Source organism: Sinocyclocheilus grahami, unplaced genomic scaffold (assembly GCF_001515645.1).
Source record: "Sinocyclocheilus grahami isolate Dianchi unplaced genomic scaffold, SAMN03320097.WGS_v1.1 scaffold415.1, whole genome shotgun sequence".
NCBI classification, from domain to species: Eukaryota; Metazoa; Chordata; class Actinopteri; order Cypriniformes; family Cyprinidae; genus Sinocyclocheilus; species Sinocyclocheilus grahami.
The window spans coordinates 303,836-320,301 of NW_015505594.1; the positions used below are offsets into that span (position 1 = coordinate 303,836).

At 36.9% G+C, this 16,466-nt stretch overlaps 2 protein-coding genes across 4 annotated transcripts in view; one reads left to right on the top strand and one right to left on the bottom strand.

Moving 5' to 3' along the window:
• Positions 1-10,298, top strand: part of LOC107551123 (arf-GAP with SH3 domain, ANK repeat and PH domain-containing protein 2-like) — a 37,367-nt gene extending 27,069 nt beyond the window's left edge. For 2 of the 3 annotated variants that reach the window (XM_016232617.1, XM_016232619.1), the window contains 12 exons: positions 781-967; positions 1,862-1,947; positions 2,053-2,168; positions 2,500-2,567; positions 3,889-3,996; positions 4,148-4,394; positions 4,527-4,709; positions 5,094-5,157; positions 6,046-6,107; positions 6,210-6,400; positions 7,111-7,233; positions 8,625-10,298. In XM_016232617.1, the coding sequence (XP_016088103.1) occupies positions 781-967; positions 1,862-1,947; positions 2,053-2,168; positions 2,500-2,567; positions 3,889-3,996; positions 4,148-4,394; positions 4,527-4,709; positions 5,094-5,157; positions 6,046-6,107; positions 6,210-6,400; positions 7,111-7,233; positions 8,625-8,699 (1,510 nt within the window). In that variant the 3' untranslated portion in view covers positions 8,700-10,298. The remainder of the gene's footprint in view (positions 1-780; positions 968-1,861; positions 1,948-2,052; positions 2,169-2,499; positions 2,568-3,888; positions 3,997-4,147; positions 4,395-4,526; positions 4,710-5,093; positions 5,158-6,045; positions 6,108-6,209; positions 6,401-7,110; positions 7,234-8,624) is intronic. The other variant, XM_016232618.1, reaches the window with a different exon arrangement.
• Positions 10,299-11,505: 1,207 nt separating this feature from the next.
• The window catches only part of LOC107551125 (CMP-N-acetylneuraminate-beta-galactosamide-alpha-2,3-sialyltransferase 2-like), a 16,293-nt gene continuing 11,332 nt past the window's right edge, over positions 11,506-16,466 (bottom strand). The window contains exons 3-7 of the mRNA XM_016232620.1: positions 13,540-13,727; positions 12,920-13,099; positions 12,767-12,812; positions 12,562-12,681; positions 11,506-12,482 (exon numbers count right to left, since the gene is read on the bottom strand). Of these exons, the coding sequence (XP_016088106.1) occupies positions 12,315-12,482; positions 12,562-12,681; positions 12,767-12,812; positions 12,920-13,099; positions 13,540-13,727 (702 nt within the window). The 3' untranslated portion in view covers positions 11,506-12,314. The remainder of the gene's footprint in view (positions 12,483-12,561; positions 12,682-12,766; positions 12,813-12,919; positions 13,100-13,539; positions 13,728-16,466) is intronic.

Consider the following 16,466-nt stretch of genomic DNA (forward strand, 5'->3'; position numbering starts at 1 on the left):
TTACTGATTATAATGACTTATACTGTCTTTTTACGCATTGCATTGCATCGCGCCACGTAAACATAAAACCATGTCTGCATTTGTGATCGGAGAAACGACAAACAACAAGCGCTAGTCTACACTGCTCAAAACTCGCGTTTGAATCGTCAGTGGCAAATCCTTTAAATATGAAAACGTACTTACAGGCTGCGAGTCAGCATCATTTGTCAGCATTATAGACTGTATAGGGTCAGCATGCGCGCCGTAGGGGAAACAGGGGAACTGAATTCACCGGAACACCGGCATTGTAGTCTACTCTCCCAGGAAACAGTCCTCGTCCTCCGTAAAATGCGTTGCACACATCTGAATATTTGGTTTGAACTGTTCTGGAACAGTGTTGTAAATACAACTTAACCACTGATTTCTAGTTGTGTACTCTTTTGGAAGGCCAAACAAAGTAGTTTCGCTTTCGCAACGAAACACACAGCGTCTCCACGACATGGCGGTGGCGGTAACAATACTACAGCGAGAATCAAAGTTACACCTTCTTTCTTTGCGTGAACATTTGGGCGGTGTTATGCAAATCTTCCCACACAGTGACGTAGAGTTTAAACGAGGCATTTTAGGAGGGCGTGGACGAGTCTTAACTTTTATAAAGAATATCTCTTTGGGTTTGAGACTTAAGTCTTTGCAACTTCAGGGATCTTATCTATTCACAATCAGCTTGTAACACTCCAAAGAGAAAGGAAAACTTGAAATCGCATCATATGACCCCTTTAAAATAGTTGGTGTTATTTGCAGGGCCATACGTAAGGACTTCATACTCTCAAAGTATATGGAATGGCAGTTTGCACAACATAGTGGCGGCTCACTGGAAATAAAACGCAAATATCTGCAGGACGCTGTGCGCAGTCGGGATGTTTTTAGCCTCTTGCAGCTCTACGCTGAGAGAATGGACTTCAGCCTGCCACTGCCATGCCCCCTACAGGTTAGTGTGGAGGAAATGTTATTTTCTGTATTATTTGCTTCACTGTACTAAAGAGTGTTCTTTAGACTGTCTCTGAGTGCTTCAGTATGCTTGAGTTTTTGATGAAGGCTGAGAGGGAATAGGGAATCTATTTGATGTGTGTGTGCAAGAAAAGTGTGAGACAGAAATGTTATTTTAGTTTCTTAGACTTCCTGGTTACTTAGAAATTGATTTGCATTAAATTCTGACATAGTTGGGCACCTTACATGGACATATATGTTGAATATGCATTATGATTGGATGAGATCAAAGCATCCACATTTGATGAAGGTATAAATGTTGAGTTTGGGTGTTGCCTCTTGGTCACACTCTGCAGCCAATCTGTATGACTGTTGACCTTTCTTGCAAGAAAATAAATCATCAAAAGACTTTTGTCTCATACCTTTATTGAAATTGCCATAACAGTCAGCAAAACATGTTATACTTAAATTTGCTGCTTAAAAGGATATTCCACTTAAAAATGATCATCTGTCATCATTTAATGTACTCAGTACCGTTCCAAACCTGTATGACTTACAGGTTTGATTTTCTTATCAAATAAAATATTTTGAAGAATGTTGGTAACCAAACAGTTCTGTTCCCATCGACTTCCATTGTATTTTCGTCCATACAAGGGAAGTCAATGGGAACCGAAACTGTTTAATTACTAACATTCTTCAAAATATCTTTTTACATTCCTCAAAAGAAAAAAAATCATTCACGGTTGGAACGACATGAGGGTGAGTAAACGATAACAGAATTTAAATTTTTAGGTGGACTATCCCATACATGTGGACAGTACATAAATATTATACCTACTTGTATATCTCAGGTCTTCTCTTTCTATTAACTTAATTGCATATTTTGTTTTGATAGGAAAAGGGGGAAACTGCATTACACCTAGCCGTCCTGTTGTCTGACAGGACATCGCTCCATGTGGCTGATTTCCTGTTCCACAACTGGTCAGTTAGAAATAATGGCATTGTTATTCTGAAAGTGGCCTTGAACAGATTCAGATATGGATTATCTTCATCATAACTGCCTTTCCTTCTTGTCTTCCGTTTCAGTAATAATCTGGATGCTCAGAATGTGAAGGGGAACACTGCTTTGCATTACTGCTGTCAGCACAACAAAACCGAGTGCCTTAAACTTCTGCTCAGAGCCAAGGCCAACACACATATCAGTGAGTGGGACCCTCAAATCCTAAAACCACAAAGACATTTTTGCATTGAGCTGTTTCATGCTCGATAATGTGTTTGTTTATTTATTAGTCAAGTTCATAATTTTAAGTGGTCTCTGTTGTAATAGGAAAAGGTTTTGAACATCAAAAATTTTACACACTTCAGCTTTAACATTTATTGATGATGTATAGGGGTTTTTCAGCATCATATCAGTCATTGTTAAAGGAATGAGGCTCATGTTCTTCTGATGGCTGGTTTGGCTGTTGGCTCATTCGTCAGGAGTTAATTACAGACCAGGATGATTGTTGTGCTGATGATAATGTTCTGTGATAGAGAATGATGATGGAGAGACGGGGCTGGACATGGCTCGCAGACTGAAGCACATGCTGTGTGAGGAGCTGGTGAGTCAAAGAGCTTTTCAGCAGTAACTTGTTAAAGTGAGTCTTTATTAATAGGATATTCATGTGGGTGTAACCTGTATATTTCAAAAGTGCTGTACACTTCCGTTATCATGGTCATGGTCTTTTCTGTAAGCTGGGTTCCCACACCTTTTGGCCAATGTATTTCAATAGCTTTTCAGATGCTTGTGATTAATGGATAAGGATTTCTTTTAAAGTCATTCACAAAGTGATAGCATGACTGAAATATTGTAATATTTTTCATGACATTTCCAGGGCTGGAAATCACAATGGAAAGTAATATATGTTTAATATAACAATATCATGAAAAAGCTAGTATAGCTAGAAAAATGTATTTCAAAACCATACACTACCATTCAAAACTTGTCTATAAGATTTTTTTATATTTTTTAAAGTTTATTAGGCTCATCAAGGCTGCATTTTTTTTTTACAGTAAAACAGTAATATTGTGAAATATTATTACAATTAAAAAAAAAAACTGCTCTATTTATATTTATAATATATTTATTATTATTCCTGTGACGGCAAAGCTGAGTTTTCAGCAGTCATTATTCTAGTTTTCAGTGTCACATGATCATTCTGATATGCTGATTGGATTCTCAAGAAACATTTCTTAATTTTATCAGTGCTGAAAACAGTTGTTCTTGTTATTTTCAAGATTCTTTGATAAATAGAAAGTTTAAAAAATATATTTAATATAGAAATCTTTTTGTATGTCTTTACTGTCACTTTTTATTTAATGTATCCTTGCTGTATAAAGTATCCATTTCTTTAGAAACCAAAACAACAAAACTTACTGACCCCAAACTTTAAAACACAATAACATTTTTCAATATACAGTATATATATTTTGTAGATATACTCTAAAATTGCTGGTTATGAGTACTTGTGTAACGCTTGCAAGCAATCCACTGTAATCAGTCTGTTGAATTTAATATCCTGAGTGATTCATTGGTCTGCAGGGTTACCCGCTAATAACTATTTCCTAAGGGACACAGAGCTGCCTTACTGGAGAGGCTGATTTGAGTATTCATAGAGTATCGTATTTAAATCTCAACTCATTTTTTTGGCTTAGAGACGTTTGTATATTAAAAGATTGATTGTTTAACCTTAAGGTTTAGGTCATTGGTAATTGTTTAAACATTCCAAGGAATGTTAATTGACATAGAAATGAAAAATACCTCCGCAATCTCTACAAACTGATCTTTAGAAATATATTTACAAACACCTAGACAAGTCATGGAAAGTAATCGGTCAAAAAGTGATTGATCCACATGTCAGCGTAATGATGTGTCGTGTTCAGATCCACCAATCACAGAACAACCAGTTCAACATGCATGTGCACGTGGAGTATGAGTGGAAACTCCGGCAAGATGACCTTTACGAGAGTGATGAGGACCTAGATGACAAGGTAAAAACATAAGAAGACTACACCTCCCATAACTTAATAGAACAGACTTGTACAGTATATAGTGCTAATAAAGCATAATACAAAAGACATTATATTTGTGTATCATGCAATTGATTATCCGGTGTTTAACAGTGATGGTCCATATTTGTAGATGGGCCCAGTGAAGAAGGAGCGCTTAGGAAGGCCATTCAGCTTGTATCACAGTAGCTCCGCCTCTCACGGTGGAGGAGGAAGTAGTGGAGGGGGGCTGTTCAATGTGGGTCGGAGGCTGGCAATGGCCCGGGGAGAAAACCGGAGGGATGTGTACGACAGTCCCAACTCTCAGACACGCAGCATCGACAGTCCCCCTCCGCCACCCCCTTCATCGCCCGCACCGCCACTGCCACCTCGAGTCAGAGGTGGGAAACTTCTCTTCTCTTCTCTTCTCTTCTCTTCTCTTCTCTTCTCTTCTCTTCTCTTCTCTTCTCTTCTCTTCTCTTCTCTTCTCTTCTCTTCTACAGTCTTGTTTACTCTCCTCATGTCCTTTCCAGCTCCAAACATCCCCCCTCCTCCCCCTCCTATGAGCTCACCTGATGACTGGACGTCCCATGAAGTGAGCAGCAGTAAGAAACGAACCCCTCCTCCCCCTCTCGTCATCCGACACAAGCGCACCTACTCTGAGCCTGCCCCTCAGGTGCCCCCCAGCCCCCACTCTACACGGCAGGGACCAACAGGTACGTGACAAACCTGGATGATGCATATTAGATGGTCCCCATATTTGTAAAAACCTGGAAATATCCGGGAATTTAAAAATCCTACAAAAGGCCTAGAATTCCTTACAATAATGGAAAAGTCGTCGACATGATGAATATAGTGAATATAGTTTTTACTATAAGAAAGTGAGTATACAGAATTGTTTGCTTATGTTAAGCTACTATAAAGTTAGTTTAAAAGAAATAAATGAATTGGAATACATCTATATTTTTTTGATCTTCATCAACTCATCACAAATGTCTGAAAAGGCATGTAATTTCACTGGTCAATAGGTGTAAGATCCCTGCATACATAATTTATGGTCATGTTTACAAGTTATATAAATATATAATTCTTGTGTACAGATTATGGAGTACCTGCAGGTGCGAGAAGCTTCGGTGGTCCAGACTCACCTTTCCAGAAGTGTGTGTAAGTGCTGTGCACTGCTGGAACTCCCACCCCCCCTCACACACATTAAAGCAGGCAAATAATAATTTAGCAGATTAAAGGTACTTAAGAAACTGCGTTTTTTTACTGTGAGTAAAAATTGGCTTTGGCAAGTAAAGGAACAGAATTACTTAGCAAAATTACTTACTTGACAGGTAAGTTACCTACTCAAGAACCTACTGCGCTACACTGTCATGATTACACTTTTACAGTAAACTACATTGTTTATATACAATACAGTACAATGCAAAACAAAATATTGTGTCATTAAACATTTAAAAATAAAGTCTCTTATGCTGGCTGCATTCAATTTTTTTGATTACCAATACACTAAAACATTAATTTTTTTAATAAACATAAAAATATTATTACAACTTGTATTAAATTAAAAAATATATATATAATTTATTTTAAAATGTAATTTATTCCTGTGATGGCAAAGCTGAATTTTCAGCAGCCATTACTTCAGTCTTCATTGTGGCATGAACCTTCAGAAATCATTCTAATATGCTGATTTGATGCTTAAGAAACATTTCTTATTATCAATGTCGAAAACAAATTGTGCTGCGTAATATTTTTGTGGAAAAAGTGACTTTTTTGTTGAATAGAAAGTTCAAAAGAACAGCATTTTAAAAACAGAAATATTTTGTAACATGGTCTTTACTCTCACTTTTGAACAATTGCTATAAACATCATCATTAAATGTATAATCAGATATATACAAACCACCTACTCAAGAACCTACTGCGCTACACTGTCATGATTACACTTTTACAGTAAACTACATTGTTTATATACAATACAGTACAATGCAATACAGAATATTGTGTTGTTAGTAACACATACTGATTGTAAGACTTTCTATTTCAGCTCAGGGTCTCCCAAATACACCACGTCCACTCTCAACTCCTTATCTGAGCTACCAGAACGAGGTATATAACTATAACTGTCCAGATATCTTTCCACTATATTGGTTTCAGTTAAGTTGTTTTGCATATCACAGCTCATGGTTTTGTGTCTGTAATCTCTCTCAGCAGGCTTTCGAGCAGATGGGGAGAGCAGCTCGTCTCACTTTCTGTACCAAACCCCACAGCCCATCAGCAGTGGCGGGCGGCACACCCCGGCCCTGTCCCCCACCTCCCCACGCTCCTTCAGCCTGGAGGCTAACGGCAGCTCCTCTTCCTCCTGCCACACTGCTCCTCACCCACTGCCCAGAAAAACCCTGGTGAGAACAGCATGAACTGGAGAGATGAATATCATATTGCTCACATGTTGTTCTTTCATAGCTAAGGAGTTTTAATGTTCTAAGTTTCATTAGTCTTTTTTGTCCCAGATGTTTCTTCTGAAGTTTCTAAAGGAGAAATAAAAAAAATATATCTACTTCACTTGGGTCTTTTTTCTTAGAAGAAAATCTAAGCAGGAACCTGAAAAAAATCATCTCATTTAATTTGGATCAGTCCAATTTTTTTATGTTTTTGTCATGCTCACCAAGGCTGCATTTATTGGATCAAAAATGCAGTAAAACAGTAACATTGTGAAATATTATTGTTTTATCAGCTACATTTTTTAGCACCCAATACTCCAGTTTTTATTGTCACATGATCCTTTAGAAATCATTGTGTTTTGCTTCTAACTTCACCTTCACCAGCTGTTTTGCATCAATCAATCTACCAGCACCAAACCGGCTTAAACCAGCCTGTATCCACATGGGAATTAGTGCTGGTCTGAGCTGTTTTTTTCTGCAGGGTTTGGAGGAGTGCTATTTTACTTTATTTGTCTTTGGCTTTTGGAAAGTCAGAGTGATGCAGACATTTCTTGACATGTTCCTCATTCGTGCGATTTCCCATCAACAAATTATTTGAAAAGAAAATCAATATTGGCTAGAAGCCACATGGTACAGTTTTTGCAACTTCTTGTTATTGTTTTTGTGTTCAGATGAAGTCGAAGCTGAAGCGTGTTAAAGCCATGTATGACTGTGTGGCGGATCATCACGATGAGCTCAGCTTTAATGAGGGTGAGGTTCTGGTGGTTCTCGGAGAGGAGGATGCTGATTGGTGGGTGAGTATAAGAATGAAAGGACAATTCATTTGAGATAAATTACAAAGAGAGATGCATGAAACTAGCACAACTATGTAGGAAATTAATTTCCTGGGACAGTTGTCAGTTGTACAGTTTAGTAGCCATAATACAAAAACATTTTCAGAATGATGAGGTTGACCAATCAGTATAAAACATTCCAGAGAGCAATGTAAAAATGGAATTATTAAGTCATGACGTCAGTTTTGAGGCCAATGTGGACAGCTTATTTGCCATGGGTCCCCTTCGGAATGTCTGATATGTTTTTAGTATTAGATCTATGAAGAAAAAAAGCTCTGTGGGTAAACCTCTTATTAGAAACGGTTTTAAATCCATTGTGTGCTTTTTAAATGTAAGTTGCTAAAAAATCCTACCTAAGGATCAGTGTTATTTTAGTATTACATACTATTATAGTATTTATTAATATTTTAATTCTTATATTTTCATTTTAATTTTAGCTTAAATGTTAGTAATTTTGTTATCTGCTTTTGTCATTTTTATTAGATTTAGTCAATAAATACGTACAGTGGGTACGGAAAGTATTCAGACCCCCTTAAATTTTTCACTCTTTGTTATATTGCAGCCATTTGCGAAAATCATTTAAGTTCATTTTTTTCCTCATTAATGTACACACAGCACCCCATATTGACAGCATTTTTCATTTTTTATTTCCACTTGTCCTTCTGCTCTTTGAAGTATTGTTGGCATAAATGACTCAAATTCCTTGTTACGCTTAAAGATGGTTTTGATGAGGAAGCTGCAGGGTTAATTTTTCATTTTTTATTTCCACTTGTCCTTCTGCTCTTTGAAGTATTGTTGGCATAAATGACTAAAATTCCTTGTTACGCTTAAAGATGGTTTTGATGAGGAAGCTGCAGGGTTCTTGTTAGCCTTTGACAGACTCATGCTGTGTGTGCAGACGAGTCTTACGATCCCATGGGAGCAGCTAAATAAATAACTGATCAGAGCAAAGCTCTCAGGGTCCATGTTTTATTCTGCTCTGCTTCCATATCTGAGTCAGAGTGCCGCCCATACGTCTCCAGCGGGCTTGCCTAATATCCTGCAGATTCTTCTACAGGAAAAATAGCCTCTGGATGGCCCATCAAAAGAATACATTTCATGTAGATTCATAGAGAGACACTTGGCATGCAGGAAAGAGTTTTTAAAATGAAATGGATCCTGTTTTGCATCTTATTTTAAACATCTTCACACGTCCCACATCTTTTGTGTTCGCCTCATTCCCTTTTCATTAAAGACTCACAGCCCTTGTTCATAACATTACTTCCTTTATAATTTCCGCCCCTTCGTTTAATTGAATTTAACATCCTTCCTTCCGATGACTTTAACCAGAGCCAGTAATATCTCCCTTTCAGCACGGCTACGTCGAGGGACAGTCAGGCAGAATGGGCTTATTTCCAGCATCGTTTGTCTCTATGGTTGCTGAATGAAGCTGGCCAACGGAGCTGAAATCATAGCACGGTCTACTCTACTGCCAAAGCACCCTGGGAAATGAGGGGTTTGAAGTCTATCCACAGAACCATCGGTAATGAAGAATCAGCATAACAAAGCAGCACTCACAGGCCCGTCTGCAGCACCAAGAGAGATGGGATATGTGGAGCACTTTGTGCTGTGCACAAAACTTCTCATAGTTTGGTTCTACAGGCCCCTCAGATATGAGAATCATGCCCTCCTATCCATCCACAGACCAGCCTAGCCGAACGCTCATAGAGTAAAATCTATCATCCTGTACGCTCCTAAAAGTGCTCCAAAAGCACACACAGCATGAACTGCATGTCATGTTACATTGAACTGAACTCAAATGTGAAGAATCATATATGCCAGATCACAGAATCGTATTGAAAAAGTATAATGCTGAGATTGTGCTGCTATTCAAAAAATGGAGAACAGCTTTAAAGCACAATCCTTTGCAACAGGGTAACTGTGTGAAAACGTAATTCATTCAGAAAGCAAATCAGGAAAAAACAAATGAATTATGAATGTTGTGTGTTTGGGTGAATACAATATCCAGGTCATATTTCGCCTACATTTTAAAGAACAAACTTTTTTTTTTTTGTACCAAGAATTATTATTTTTTCAACATTTAAGCACATTTCCCTCCAAAATCTCAGTTTTTAAAAAATTATATTCCAAGTTTGAAATCTTATTTCCATTACTGTATTAAATACTGTAAACAGTATTTTTTTTAAAGCAGGGAAAATACTACCATAATGCTGGTATACAAGTATACATATGTTTGCATTAAAGTGATTAGAATGAGATTGTTTCACATTACAGCAACAATTTGGGAAGAAAGGTGCTTTAAAAATATATAAAAGTTGTAATAAAACTGTAATGGTCCTGAAACATTTCTTTTCTTTATGCTAAACAAAAGACATGGACATGTTTGAGAACAGGAGATTGTGAGATCACCCATTTATTGTTCTATTGTTTCCATAACTTCAGATGAAATAATCACTGAATAAATGGTTAAGTGGTTTATTGAAAACAGACCACAGATTAATCACAGGTTCACACAAAACATCATGAACATAGAAGCTTACAAAGATGTGCACACACCACGCAATTTGGCCATTACAATGGGATCGAACCATCACATTCAGCTGGACAGTCTTTGAATATGAGCTAACTCCTTAAAGTGCTTTGAGAGTCGAGAACTACTTGTGGCAGAAGGCAATTTTTTAAAATCATGTCACACCCAGGGAATATTAAATCTGCGGTCACATGTTGAATCTGACTTGTAAACAAAACCATAAAAAGTCATTTGGCCACAGCTTTTCTTGACATTACTGCTCAATATCTTGGACTCCTCCTAAATAATCTTTCCAGCAGGGAGGTGGAATAAATATTCAATTTTAATTGGTGAGATGTTTCTCTACTTGCATTAGAGGACCTTATATAAATATAAACCGTCATGCATTAAAAGTTGAAATTGTGGTTTTTACTTGTTAAAGAACCTGATCGGAAAACTAGTGCATTGTGAGATATTTATGTATTGTGCTACTCATTAAAAAATCGGCTTGTATGTTTTTCTGTATTTTTTATTTATGCAGCAAAATCAAATATTTTTTATTTTTAATACGGTCCTGGATGCCCTAAACTGTGACTTTTGAATTCAATTAATTTTTATTGTTTATGCTTTGCTTCTGTTTCTAAATATATTGTTAAAACACACTTCAATGTCTGTTTCTTTCTAAATTTTGTCCAAACTATAATTCTTCAATGATGATGCCTTGATTTGAGTGTTCATAATATCTCTTCTCCACACGAACTCTGTAAACCGTGAAAGCCACTGATTGACATGAAGCAAAGAATGCAAAGCCAAAATACATTCGAGAACAAAGTCACAGAACAAATGACAGCTTGATAACACTTGGCGACAAATATTGAAATTTCAGCTCAATTTCAATCTTGTCACAGTCCTTAAAACAGTTCACAAAAATGCAAACTAGAAAAGGGGGGGAGAAACAACATCTACCACTTGTAATTTAAACTATAAAAAAAACAGAGATCGATTGTAATTCAGGAAAAGAATGATAATGGTTCAAAGACGTATGATATGAAATACAGCATGTTCTCTATCCAGAACTGTTAAGTCACAAGACAGGTTGTTTAACGAGTGCACCGGGTCATTTCAAGACCACTGAGATGGTCTCTATGGACGGCTTTGGTCTAAAGGTTTATAATGATATTAAACATGCAACACAAAAACAACGCTCCCACAGCAAACACACTCTCAACTAGAATCTAGAATGTGTTTTCTCAGCTCTATGTGACAAATACATCTCCCAGCAAGTGTTTTGAGTATATTTAGCTGATTTCAATGCCAGGATGGTTAAATTAGGACAGAACTTTGAGGTGAGAAAAGTCCTTAAAATCAACACGAAATGTGTGGTGACTTGAACAATGTAAGTGCATCTCTGTAACTGTCTGAGGTGAAATCTAAAACAACAATTGTGAAAGTCTTAAAACACTATTTAAACTAATTTATGACTTTTAAAAATATATTTATTGCTTATTTGCTATTTTAAAACCTTATAATCCACAAACTCATCTAAAAAGCTTTAATGCACTGCAGGTTGAAGTTAGAAGTCAACATGAAATTTAAACTGACCTTGTGTACTTTAGTTCACCCAAAAATGAAATTACTGTCATCAATTTCTCACCCTCATGCCGTTCCAAACCTGTATGACTTTAAAAATATAAAGTCAATGGGGTCCAATATTGTTTGAAGCCCAATGTTCTCCAAAATATCTTCTTTTGTGTTGCAAAGAAGAAAGAAGACTATCCCTTTAATACTGGACTCATATTGCATGATATATCATTGCGTGTTATCTCAAAGAAAATTGTCTTCATAATCTTTCAGCAAGACTTTCCTTTCAGCTGACGTCAAACTCTCCAACCAATCACCAGATGGTCTCATCTGGTATTTAACACCAACTTTTCATGATCCAATCAACTACCAATGATAAAAATCAAGCCCCACCCCTTTCCTCATAAAATATTCTGTTGCACTAAAAAAAACAGCTTTGTGTTGACTTTAAGGCTTTAACACCCTGAAAACTACCTGCAAGCGATTGCCGCTGATGATCAACATCTTTCTTGCAGTGTAGACAGCTTTTTTGATTATACATGAAACTAGTTTTGTCATGTTGCAAACTTGCAGTGCAGACACTGTGAGAGGCTAGACAGAACAGTTGCAATAAGAAAGAAGTACACAAGGAGGCTCAGATCAAGCTGTTTTGCTTACTTTTCGTCTTCTTCAAAATTTCAATGCCTGACTTGGGAGGAAGGCAACATCCGTCTTTTTCTTCAGGCACGTAGCAAGTAAAATGCTGTGAGAGAACAGGAGGAGTTCATTTGGTCTTAGGACTAGAGCTTGATGTCTGTGGGTTTGGTTTCAGTGCAGTTCACAGTGGTCAATTAATGGTACGGCGGATCACAGATCTGTGTCTCTTTGGCTTCCATACAGCTGCTGTGCATCCTGGCCCTGCATTTGCATGGCTCTGAGCTGTACCAAATCAATAAAGGCCACAATTACAGGCTCATCTGTACAGTTTGATTTTGCCCTCTTTGTTGAGCCTCTGAATGATCTCAGTCTCGAAATCTGCGTTATGGACGCCCGTCTTTCGAAAGGCGCCGGCATTTCTGTTGTACTCCCAATAGTGGTGCCAGTTTCCTTGCTTGTCTGCCCCATATCCAAACACTGACACCTGTTGAGATTGAACATCATAACTGTAAATAGTATAGTGACGCAGAAATGATTATCTTGGCTGTAAATCAAGTACAAACCTCATCACAGAGATGCAGAGCAAACATAATGGCTACCATCCCGGTGGAAGGGTACCTTCCATGACGCTCTGTCCATTTGTCATGCGTGTACTTAAAGAAGGCTGGATTTACAACTATCACCTGGACGGGACACATGGGAGGATGAGTTAGGCTTAACAGATGATGCATTTATGGATTTACAAGCTTTAGCATGATTTACACTGACCTTGTCTTTGTCAGCTTCCACAAGATTTTTCACTCTCATGTACGTCCTGTTTGGGATATATTTAGTTTTAGTGAAAACAATTAAGAAAAATTATTTTGGAGTGATTTTGCTTAAAATCTATGTTGCACAATTTTCAGAGAGATTTTGACATACATTTTGATCTCTCCTGTGGAAAGAGCGCTGGATAACCACTGCATGTCTTTCAGTTTGAAGGGAAGAAGGACGAGATGGACACCAGGTCTCAGATCGATCGCACTCTCTGGGTACATGAAGTGGTGGGTGGTTTGGTTACCAACATCCTCTTCAAAACCCACAGTCACGGCCTTATTCATTCTGTGGGACGTTCCAGTCGAAATGCATTAGTAAAAAAACTCACTTGCACTTATCGGTTTTTCTCCAAAAAAATAATAAATTATAATTTTCATGAATTTGTTCACGTTTCACTCTCAGATACTTTTAAAGTCAACATGAATCAGTTTAACATTTTAATTACTTCCTGTTTTTTTGTTTTTTTTTAAAAAGTGAAACTTTTTTAAACAAACACAAAAAATATATTTAAAAAAATGTCTCAGTGTTGTTTTGTCCATACAGTGAAAGTCATTGGGGTCCAAGGATGTTTTAGACCCCTTTGACTTTCATTGTATTGACAAAAAGATATCTTTCAAATATGTATCAAAATATTTTTTTGTGCGGTGTAATTGCTGAATTTTAATTTTGGGGGGAATTATCTTATTAGAAGTTTAGCCCAAACATACAAAGAGCATAAAACACACCTAATAACAACTGAGTGGGAATCTATCAAGGCTCCGTATTTGGACCTCAACAGATTCCCTGAGTTTCCAACAACTGCACACTTCTGGCACTGGTTCTGCCGTGGCATTTCGTCCTCAGGTGGAGGGGAAATTATCTTATACATCTTCTGGGTGACGTCCTTGATCATTCCATCAGATGACTGCAAAGACTATACAAAACAATATCATAAATAAAACTCATAAAGCTAACCTCCAAATTTCAATCTACTAATCTTTACATCTTTAATGTTAAAAGGGAAGATATTTTGGCTATCCCAACTATTCCAATCTTATTGTACATGCAGAAAATAGTAGGGGTGGGAGGAAAAAACAATGATTCTGCAATGCATCGCGATTCTCTCTTCAACAATTCTGAATCTTCGAAATTTTCAGAATCGATTCTGAGCTAATTTTTTCCCACATATGTGGTATGGCACTTGTATACACTAGAGACCGTTTGCTGCCAATAACACAAACACACACACAAAATATCAAATAAGTATAAAAACTTGCATAAAGTTTCATGGTTGAAGTGAGAGAAACGTGCAACTTGCTTGACAAAAGTAGCCTACTTATAGAAGTAATTTAATTTAATGAAAATGCACATATAAATTTGATATTTCGAGTTGGTAAACTAATTAATAATAAAAGAGATTGTGAGGTGCCTAAAGATTCCCACCCCTAAAATGTAATCTTCCAGTTGACTTGCCACATCTCTTCCATTTGTTTTATTAATGAAAGATATTGAAAGTAAATTCATTATATCTTTACAAATACTTTGCTTTGAAAGTACCCAGTTGTCAAACAGTGAGAAAAAAATCCTGTATAGAAAAAAAGATGCATCTAGATGTGTAGATAATCATTTTATCATCGCATCGCAGCCCTCTGAATCGTAATCCAATCAAAGGCGCCTAGAGATTTCACTACCTGAAAATACTGCCCAACGTTTCTGTGCCATGTGAAAACTCAAGACGCTTGAGGAACACCAATGTCAAGCTCATCCGAGTGTGTTCTCATAGCCTGCAAAAGCCTGAAAGCCTTTAATTAGGCTAAATTAAACCTTACTGAAACACATGGCTGGGCCGAAGGGCCTATTTCTGACCTTGTTCCCCTGGGATAATTACTTTTTTGTTTAAGAAAACCAGATAATGACTGCAGCTCTGGGGATCTACCGCCATTGCATTAATGATGTTTGGCAAACAGACATGATGGTAGTAAGTGAACTTGAGAAGGTCTGGAATGAATACAACAGCTGTTGTCTTTCCCTGATGTGTCCATGTGCCAGAAAGGGGAAATGATATCTACAGCTATGATGATATGACTTTAGAGGCATGCCTGAGAATCCCAAGAGCTATTTTGTCTCGTAGAGAGGCAAATGGCTGTCTATAGACTATAAAATGAATCTAGGAACAAATCCAACATTAGCTGTCCCACTCATTGCAGAAAATATATTTTGAGTTTTTTTGTCCAATGATCATGTATTTATCTGATCATCAGTTGATATAATATTATATATTTATAGTATTAATATAAATATTTATATTAATAATAATAACAACAACAACAAATTATATTACATTTAATATTTTTATTGTATATTGTATTTTATATATGTGTTCCTGTGGCGCAGCGGTAGAGCATTGCGTTAGCAGCCCAAAATGTAGTGGTAAAAAATGTATAGCCTGAATGCACTGTAAGTCGCTTTGGATAAAAGCATCTGCTAAATGCATTATTTATTTAATTTAAATTGATACATTCAATGGTTAAAAGGGTGCTCAAAAACTGATCAAATATGTATATAAATGAGTCGACACTACATAGAATGTCAAATACACTGCATTCATTTTAAATATATAAAATGCAATTAATTAAATACTTTTACATTTACATTTATATACATTTAAATTACTTATAAATAAATATTTTCTCAAATTTAAGAGTAAAGCGATTAACAAAAGAGCATGATTGTTCATGAGTAGGTTCTGCAGTATTATAGTCAGTTCTATCACTGCTCAACTCCCAAGTCAGTCGAGACATAGGTCAGCTGCCACATCAGTACCATTTTGGTGAGAAAATGCAAAAACAAAACTACTTCACAATGACTACTGATATTGGAAATCAGGATATGGTCTAATAGTAGCTGGCCACAGCACTGCAATTTCTTCATTATGGGTTAGAGCTAGGGATACGCTGATCCGATATTCATATCGGGTATCGGCTCCGATAGTGCCATTTTTCTCGGATCGGGTATCGGTCAGAGAGGGACGATTTTTTAAAATTATTTTTCCCGATTGTGCGAATTATTCTGTGTTACTTCTGAAGCCATACGATAGCTTAATGTGAGCTACATATGAATATTTAAGTCCTTACATTAAAGTTCACACAAACTCTTTTCTCCACTGTGGCTGTCAGTCATTCTTTCTGCCTTTAAACACTGGTCGCGTTCGGTTACAGCAGTCAGTTCGGTAAAGCTCTCTCCAAGATCATTCTGTGTTCCCATTATACTTGATTTGTAAATACATGTCTATGATTTTGCAAAAAGGACTTTATCTTCTTGCCGGAGTTTAATGTTGTTTTGTTACTTGCTACCGGGTGTCTGTGAGAACAAAACAAAACAACATTGTTTTTAACGTGCACAGTAACTGAAATTTAAAACTGTTAAAAGAAAGGCTCAATAAGTGTTGCACAGATATAATACACTACGCATCAATTTCTCTTCCCTTTGTGCTTTGCAGTTTTTAACACGAAGTGTTTACAATGTGTGCATCCAGTGTGCAGAATGATACGCTTGAAGCAACCCGGCGTCAGGCTGTGACTCCATGTTGCTTCAAGCGCATCATTCTGCACACTAAATGTTTGGATTTCTAAAATTATTGTGCACTGATTTTTCTAGAATAACTTTTGCTGCC